Source organism: Octopus bimaculoides, chromosome 6 (assembly GCF_046866305.1).
Source record: "Octopus bimaculoides isolate indiv1 chromosome 6, ASM4686630v1, whole genome shotgun sequence".
In the NCBI taxonomy this organism is placed as follows: Eukaryota; Metazoa; Mollusca; class Cephalopoda; order Octopoda; family Octopodidae; genus Octopus; species Octopus bimaculoides.
Window position 1 is genome coordinate 115,021,872 of NC_142933.1, and position 9,860 is coordinate 115,031,731.

Sequence of the window (9,860 nt, forward strand, 5' to 3'; positions counted from 1 at the left end):
AAAGGGATCACCAAAGGGCTGATTGGAGGTTCAACCTTCCAAGCCTTAGAAAAACTGAAGGACTGCTGCAATTTGCTAAGAGTTCGCAATGCTTTCCTTCCAGCTTTTCAGTTGTTGTTATCTTTTTTCATCATATAACAAAAATTGGTCTTCTTTCAAAAATGTTAAGTCCTTTATTTCTATCAGCCACAGAAATTTAATTTCCTGTGGTCTATCTCACAGATTCATAATACTCTTTTGACATTCTATTCCTTTCTCTTTACAATTATGAAAATGATATGATGTTATCAACTAAACTTAAATGATACACGGACCTTCAGTTTAATAGTTTCACTGGTACCCACAGCTTCCTTAACCGTTGATACCAACTCTTCTGTAGTTATTATTGCACAGCTCTTAGAATTCTCCAAATGAAACTTCAACTCCTCTACAAAACAAAGACAAGTTTCTAAATAATTTCTGTAAACAGAACATTTTGGTTTTAAAACATTGGTATTTGATTCTATATGAATAAAACAACATTCAATTGGAAACTCGTAACAGGTGTGAATAGGTAGAAAATTAGAGAAATTCTTTTGAGCAACTCAAACTCTATATTCTCTACCTTTCCTACAGTCTTTGAACATTCCAGTCAATATCCAATATATACAGAATTTAACACTATACTATCTTGAAAAATAATTCTATATAAACAATAAAAGAACAAAGTTCTATAAGTATAAATATGATATTGTTGGTAATATTATTGCTTAGCCTCAGGTCAACCTCAATCCAACAGGCCTATAATCAAAGGTGTTCCATCCCATCATTGTGAGACTGTGTGATTTAAGAGAGATCTGGCTATTATTTTTAGCAAATTGAGTGACCATGAAGTGGTTCATACATATATGTATGATGTGAAATGAGGTAGATTTAGCTGCTTTCTCCAGCACATTCGACAATAATGTCAAGGTTCCCTCTTTAAATTGTATAAACTAGTTGTTTATCATGGTGTATCAGTGTCCAATTTCTATGTAACAAAGCTGTCATGGTAATCTCTTACTCATTAAGTAAACTAATCAGTCAAAGTACCAGTATAAAGTGGTGGACTGACAGAAACATTAGAGTATCAGAGATACTTTGTGGTAGTTGTTCCAGCCCTTTGTATTCTGAGTTCAAATCCCACTTACTTGGGTGGTAAACTTAATCTGTCACCCAGTTTAACGCCATTAACTGGCTTTTGGGTATTTTTAGCAGAGACCAGAGTGCTACAAGCATTCAAATCAGGTCTCCAGTGTGAGCACATCCTTTTCTCTCCTGCCCATGCGTCTCAATGACATTGCAAAGAACCATGGGCCTGTCCTTCCTTCCCGACTTATGATAATATACAATTTAACCAACATTTCTTTGCTATAGAGAAATATGGCTTCTTTACTGTTTTTGCTATTATATTCATTTTGCCAATGGTTTGGTTTTTGTTTTAAACAAACTTCTCGGTTAGATGAATAGCAGACCTCAAAGACTAGTGTGGGAAGGAAAGATGTTATCTCCTAAACAGATGTCCAAGCTCAAATGCTTGAAACAGATTGAAATCTTCTAGAGGACCAGAGAGTGGTGTTAAAATGGATTGTAGATTATGTCTGCTACCCAAACAAGAATAGTTTTTCTAATAGATCTCCACACAGTTTTCATCTCCCAAATTCCACTCACAAAGTATTGGCCTATTCAAGATTATAAGTGCAAAACTCTTAACCAAAATTGCTGTTTGGTGGAATTAAGCTTGAAACTATAGTTATGAAACAAACATCTTAATCATAAACATATGCATGCACCCATGTTCTACCATAAAACTCAATCAAATCCAGCAAATAATAACAATCAGTAATCTTTTTCTTTCTACTAATTCTAATTTTGGTTTGAGGAAGGCTTTCACAGGCTCTCTGAAATGGGTGGGATTGATGCTGTGAACATGCTGCTTAAGATGTTAAACAATGATGATGATGATAATGATGAGTATTAAGCTGATGTTTGGGTCATAACTTAACAGAATTTTAAAGGGAGGTTTTAATTTAGATCACTTTAAAACAAGAAGGCTTATATTAGCACAATATCCAGTTTTAAGTAGGTTGGTAACAAAAGCATTAAACTATTGCAAGTCAATGCTTGCAAGAAAAACACATACAGAGAGAAAATCATGTCCAGGATTTGACACATATGTGCTGGTGCCCCCAACAGAGAACCATGAAACAATTCAAAAACTCTAACATTTATCCACAGGTTTTATTCCTTGTCTACTTATACACGTATTCTGGAAAGAAAAGACTGAATATAGTGGTTAATGTAAGAGGACTGGATTCCAGTGCTCAGCTTATTTTACCAAACCTGAGAGGATGAAAGGCAAAATTAACTGCAATGGAATTTGGCCTCAGAACCTGAAGTTGGAAGAAATGCTACAAAGCATTTTGTCTAGAATGCAAGCAATTCTGCCTGCTCACCACCTTACTGTTGCTACTACTGCTGCTGCTACTACTACTACCACCACCACTACTACTACTACTACTACTACTACTACTACTACTACTACTACTACTACTACTACTACCACTACCACTCCTGCTGCTGCCACCACCACCACCACCACCACCGCTACTACTACTAATAATAATCTTTTTTACTCTAGGTACAACGCCTAAAATTTTTAGGGAGGGGGCCAGTCGATTAGATCGACCCCAGTATGCAACTGGTACTTAATTTATCGACCCCAGAAGGATGAAAGGCAAAGTCGAACTTGGCAGAATTTGAACTCAGAATGTAAAGACAGACAAAATATTGCTAAGCATTTCGCCTGGCGTGCTAATGTTTCTGGCAGCTTGCCACAATTTTGTAACATTCACCTAACTTTTAACAAAATTGCTGAGAGACAGCACTTCCCTCTCTACCCTCACTTCCCCAGGCTGACACTATGTCTGTCAACCTTGAAAGGATAAAGAGTAAAGACGTCCTCAGTGTGATTTAAATTCAGGATGCAAATAACTGGAATGAGTATTGTAATGCATTCTACCTAGTGCTGTAATGACTCTGCCAACTTGCTGCCTATAAGAGTGCAACTATGAAATATAAAAGAATGACCATACTTGCTGAATAGGCCGAGTTCGCCGTTGTAGTTGTCAATCCAGCTGCAGCTGCTGCAATATATACTAATAAATATTCAGGATTATTTGTAGAATATACTGCAATGACATCTCCAGGTTTATATCCAGATTTCTTAAAAGCACTTGCTACTTTTAAAGACTTAGAAATTACATCTGAATATGAATATTTAACTCCAGTCAAACCATTTTCCTGTTGAATTAGCAAAGAAAAAGAAATTGATTAGTTAAACAGCAACATGTAAAATTAATCATAATCACCATTGTCGTCATCGTCATCACCTTCATCACCAGCACCATGACCATCCTCATCATCATCATTTTTTGTATGTCCACTTTTCGCTTCTGGAATAGGTTGGACTGACCTGTTAGTGTCTTAACATTTGCCATAGTCCTCCACTATCTGGGACACAAAGAAAGGGGAAAATGACCATCTTTACTGAATATGTCATAGTCTGGACATGGTTCTTATGGCTGGATGCTCTTCTTGTCAACTTGCTTTGATAATGAGAAATATATCAGAATAGAAGAAATATAACTTTTGAGTGAAGTTGTTTTATATTTTTTAATTAGTTAAGTCTAGTTCTCAACCATAAGGTTTTAGATTCAGTCCCATTTCATGGTATTTTGAGAAAGTAGCTTATATTATAACCCTGAGCCAACCAATGTCTTGTGAGTGGATTTGGTAGATGGAAATCAAAAGAAGCCCATCACATATGTGTGTGGGGTGGTGTTCCTTTAAATAACTTTGCTATTAACACTTCACTAAATTTACAAATAATTTTAAAATGCAGATTTGGGTTAAATTTTATGAAACAGAACAAAACTATAAGAATTGATTATTTTGATTTGGGAGAGATATTCTAAATAATCATTTGATTTGGGAGAGATATTCTAAATAATCATTTGATTTGGGAGAGATATTCTAAATAATCATTTGATTTGGGAGAGATATTCTAAATAATCATTTGGTGGTCTGTTTAATGTACTACCAAATCTCCCATTGCTATTTCAGCAAATGCAATAATGTTTTTAACTTCACTGATGAGGCCATAATAAAACCAAAACATATCAGAAGTTGTCTTCCATACATGTAAAAATATTAAAAACAGTATTAGACCGTCCAGAAGAATTGCCGGAAATTCGGAAGTCATCAGGAGGCCATGGTTGAAGCCAATAGTGATGTTATTAAATAAATTTACTCTTTAGTATTTCAAGATATCTTTATGAAATTTTGGTAAATATATCACTGAAAATGAGATGTCAGTGCTATTTTCATTTTTGCATAATGTAAACAACAATTTATTCACCACACCCTGTGTGTATATATATATATATATATATATATGTATAGTTTATAGATCCAATCTATAGGTAGAATCAACAAAAAAAAAGTACTCCATCCAGTGAGAGATGAATATCAATTTAATACACAACCCAAAAAGGCTACTAACAGTTTCATGCTTTTATGATACTTTAACTGGGCATATTTATAAAATATGACATGTATCTCCAAGCAATCTTTCAGGCTCTGTGTATGCATTATATATATATATATATATATATATATATATATATATATATATATATATATATATATATATTAAAAACAAGGATGCTGGACAGGGAGAACATAAGAAAAAATGTGAACAAAAAGATGAAGAAGATTCTTACAAAAAATGGAATGGGAAGAAGGAAACGAAATCAAGAAAACTAAGATCCCATCCTGCCTGATTTCAGAAACCACAATTAATACAGCTTGTATAGAAGAAAATAACAGAAAATATGACAAAGTTGTTTCTTTCTCATTCAATTTTTTACCTTTTTTTCATGTTTCTTTCCTATTTTTTGACTGTCCAGTATCTTTTTTTTTTTAATATATATAATGCTTAAACAGAGGCTGAAAGATTGCTTGGAGATACATGGCATATTTTGTAAATATGCCTAGTTAAAAGAAACAGATAGAATAAGTATCAGGCTTAAAAAATATAGGTAATGGAGTTGATTTGTTCAACTAAACCCTTCAAGGCCATGGCACCAGCATCGCTGCAGTCTGAAGATAGAAACAAGTAAAAGGTAAAAATATATATATTCATACTTACAATGAGTGGCCTGTCTTTGTATTTTTCTAATTGAGAGAGTATAAAAGAACCAAAGTCCATATTGTCAGGTATAGATACTGGTTTGTATGCACTTTCAATAATACCCCCTTTAGTCTGCTGTAGACGGCATGTTGTACTAAATGGGTAACACGAAATGGGAATAGATGAACGGCTTTTATATTTGCCATGATTTAACAACCATGAGACATTCTTTTGACATTGTTGTGTAGTCCCAGATTTCGAAATAATCTTTGAAGTTAAGCTGTATAAATTTGGTCTCAAAGAATTTTGAAACATCTTTACTGATCTGCAATAGAACACCAAACAAATTAAAGGAATTGCAATCAAATATTCCATATCGCATACTTCATATTTAGTATTTCATATTTCTCTAATCAATAAATAATGAATATAAAAATAAATTAATATAAAAAAAGAAAAAGCTAAGATGTAACTATGTATCAAAAGCTAACGATCACTGAACTCTCTTCTGTGATGAGTCTTACTGCTTCTACAACTTTCAAGATATAATTGAGATATAATTAGATGTCTGCCATATCAAGCACCAATCATCTACACCAATGAAGTAGCTTACAAAAGAAGAAGTATTTGGGAAATGAAATATTCACCATATAAGTGCAGGCATGGCTGTGTGGTTAAGAAGCATGCTTTGAAATTAATTGCATTTTTTCACCACTATGAAATATGAATCAACTAATCACGTCAGAGCCAAGGTCGAATGGGCAGGAACTGTCTAGAAATAGAATATCATCATCTCTTCTATCCAGCAGTGTCTTTCATAGTTATTTTGGTAATTAACCCCATGGAGGATAAAAACTTTATGAAACAACATATTTGCCATTGCTTACTGTATAAATTTCAAAAGAAAAGTACCGCTACAGAAGCAATGAAAAACATTTGTGAAGTGTATCTGGATGCAGTGAAAGCTTGTACATGTCAGTTGTGTTTTAAAAGGTTTATGGATGGCGATTGTAACATATCTGACAAGCCTCACTCTGGAAGACAACCTTTCGAATGAAATTATCGTATCATCTCTACATCAAAGCACCAGAGATTTGACACAAAAATTTTATGTGTCATATTCAACTCTCCTCAAACATCTCAAGCAAATTGGGAAAACATGCAAAGAAGGATCTTGGGTTGCACATGAGATTATGCCTGAGCACCAAACACAATGTGCCACCATTTGCAGTAGTCTTCTAACCAGGAATAACAATCTTTCATTTCTGCAGCACATTGTTACAGGTGATGAGAAACGGGTTTTGCATCACAACAGAAAATGAAAAAGACAATGGTCGTTATTTAATGAGAATCTCATGCCAACACCAGAACAAGAACTCCATCCACAAAAATCTATGCTCTGTGTTTGATGGCACATGAAAGGTATTATCCATTACAAGCTATTGAAACATGGAAGGACCATCAATGCAGATGTCTATTGTCAACGACTTGATTGTGTAAATGAAAATTTATGTTGTAAGCGGCCAACTTTGGTAAACAGAAAAGATGTTATTCCCCAGCATGACAATGCATGACCACACTCTTCAAAACAAACTAAGAAAAAAATAAGATTGTAAGGCTGGAAAGTTCTTCCACATCCACCATACTCACTTGACTTAATACCTACAGATTTCTATCTGTTCCAATCATTAGAACATCTTATAAAAGGCAAAACATTAGAAAGAGAGGGGAAGTTGAAAACAGTTTTTCAGAATTTTTTCAGGAAAAGAAATAGGTTTCTTTAAACATGACATAAAAAAGTTACTTTCCTGTTGGGCTGCAGTCATTGAAAACGACAAGGATTACATTCTTGATTAAAACTATTCAGATAAATGTAATTTACATTTGTTTTTATCTCTATTCTGATAAAACTTTCTGAACATCCTAATATATATATATATATATATATATATATATATATATATATATATATATACTAGCTAGTGTACCCAGTAATTCCCGGGGGGTAAAGATGTTCTATTGAAATACCTTATTACTCTGATATAAGAAACAATTTCGTTATAACTGCCACAAAAAGTGTATTTTCCGTCATGAAAAAGTACAAAAAACTGTCAGCTGGAGGAGGGAGAGATTGTTGGAGATTGGCGAGAGAGGTTTTAAACAGTAAATAGATGTTTTGCTAGTATTGTTTGTTAAGTAGGGATCGTTTTAACAATGAAGAAAGCATGGATATGCATTTTAGGTTAAAGTGATTTTATTTTGGGGCAGAAGTTAATTGAAGAAATGAATACAATTGTATGCTCAAACACATGCCAGCATGTTTCTACAATTATTATACTCGCTTTCCCTTTAACTCAACCATATTATCCCCACTATCCTTTTACTACCTACCAATTCCCCTACATCTCCAACCGTGATAGCTACAATAGCAGAGGTCAATGACTCTATCACTTCAATCATATTGTCATCTTTCATTAATTTACCTGTCTGTTTTCTCTCCTTTTCTTACACTTCACATTACCTTGTTTGATTCAATTTTCTATCTATTTATATTTTTCTGCTTCCCATTCTCTATATCTATCAGGTTCTCTATCTTTTTACTCTCACCTTTCTTTCTCATGTATGCATAAGTATTACGCTTTCATGCATGAGAATAAGATATATACAGGGTGGGGCAGACTAGATGGATGTTTTTGAAATGGCTACTACTCAGCCCCAGGGGGAGGGGTATACGTCCGACAGTTACTATTCAGTCTGTGGTATCTTAGCATTTTACTGTTTAAAAATTTGTTTAACATATATGTTTATTTTTCTAAGTTCATAATGGAAGTTTTCATTGAATTTTGTAATAGAAATGTTTATTCTGTAGAATTTTCTACAAAGATTTTTACAATTTTTTCTTTATACATTGGTACATGCCTATAAGCAGACCATATAATTTCCCCCAAATTTCTCAATGGGATTCAAGTGAAGGCTGGGAATGAAGGATTTTTTTCCATCTGGGTAGCAACTCTTAAAATAACTTTGAATTTGTATTTTGCATGTCACTGTATTATTCGTCTGTAATATTTTTAAGGGGGGAGGGAGACAGCGAAGGAGGGAGACTAAAGTGCTTTCCTTTGCAAAAAATAAGTTTTATTTACCTATTTAATCCAAAGGATAAACAAATAAAAAAATGGCATGACAAGCTTTAATTATTAGGATCATATTCGTGAGTGCTCTATCATTTGTACAATGGCATCACATGTAACAATGCATGTAATTGAATAAATATATATAATTAAACAATGCTTATAATTATATCATTTGTCAGGTGTTAAGACCCCTCCATTTTTTATATCACTTCTCTTTATTAACAGCATGGTCAAGCTCAACATGATTGGCTTTTCATTGCACACATTTTCAACAAGCCTGTTTATTGCTTATGACAGCCAGCCCATCAAATATGATGACAGTGTTGATCCAAGACATTCATCCTTCTCCATCTCCAGCACATTGTCATCAGTGCGGAGTCAGACTGTGTGGCAGTGAAGGCACTGAAGTGACTCTAAACAAGAGAGACAGTGTGTTGATGATGACACCTCCTTGTTTCTTCATGCTGTCTCCTGCATTCAGTTTCAAAGTGCTCTAACCCAACATATTGCTATATATATATATATATATATATATATATATATCATCCTCATCACCATCATCGTTTAATGTCCGCTTTCCATGCTAGCATGGGTTGGACGATTTGACTGAGGACTGGTGAAACCAGATGGCTACACCAGGCTCCAATCTGATTTGGCAGAGTTTCTACAGCTGGATGCCCTTCCTAACGCCAACCACTCCGAGAGTGTAGTGGGTGCTTTTATGTGCCACCAGCATGAAGGCCAGTCAGGCGGTACTGGCAATGGCCACGCTCGAAATGGTGTATTTTACATGTCACCCGCACAAGAGCCAGTCCAGCGGCACTGGCAATGATCTCGCTCAAAAGTCCTTACACATGGCCACGGGCACAAGTGCCAGAAAGGCGATCCTAGGCACAGGTGCCATCATGATTTCACTTTCGCTTGCCCCAACTGCTCTTTGCAAGCCGAGTTTCATGTCCAATGAAGGAGACGACGTTGGCATATATGTATATATATAGATTCAAGGTGAATATGGTACTTAAGTTTAGGCACCAGAATTAAGTATGGTATTATCCATACAGTTTCAAAATAAGGTGATTAAAATCAAAATAAGCAACAAAGGTAACCAAAGTTAATGCAGTACAATTGTTTCATGCGACTCCATTTATTTAAGCAATGTGAACATTACATTAAATGTAAAATGCAGAGCAATCCTCAACTGCACAAAGATATAGAAATTTACTGAAATTTCATTTCAACAGAAGGACATTTTTGTAACTGCATTTAAACTCTCCAAGTGGAAAGGAAAAAATACCAAAAATCATTTTGACTTAGCCAGACCATACAGGCTAGAATTAATTACTAGCCTGCTGACTGATTTTTGCTTGGGGTTTTCTTGCTTTTATAACTATCTAGAAGGATAGAAATATCATTGAGAACAATAGATTTAGTTGGTGGTCTTGTTACCTCTATTCTAACTTTTGGTGAAGTAGAAGAGGTTAGAAAGGGTCAAGTCGTGAAGACATTATTTCGAC

At 34.6% G+C, this 9,860-nt stretch overlaps 1 protein-coding gene across 5 annotated transcripts in view; it reads right to left on the reverse strand.

Annotated features, from left to right (window-relative positions):
- LOC106880273 (tRNA-specific adenosine-34 deaminase regulatory subunit adat3) overlaps positions 1 to 9,860 on the reverse strand; it is an 80,275-nt gene that overhangs the window by 641 nt on the left and 69,774 nt on the right. For 4 of the 5 annotated variants that reach the window (XM_089354461.1, XM_089354462.1, XM_089354463.1 and 1 more), the window contains 3 exons: positions 5,231 to 5,537; positions 3,114 to 3,321; positions 315 to 427 (listed from right to left, as the gene is read on the reverse strand). In XM_089354461.1, the coding sequence (XP_089210587.1) occupies positions 315 to 427; positions 3,114 to 3,321; positions 5,231 to 5,537 (628 nt within the window). Of the gene's footprint in view, positions 1 to 314; positions 428 to 3,113; positions 3,322 to 5,230; positions 5,538 to 9,860 lie in introns of those variants that run through there. The other variant, XR_001410730.3, reaches the window with a different exon arrangement.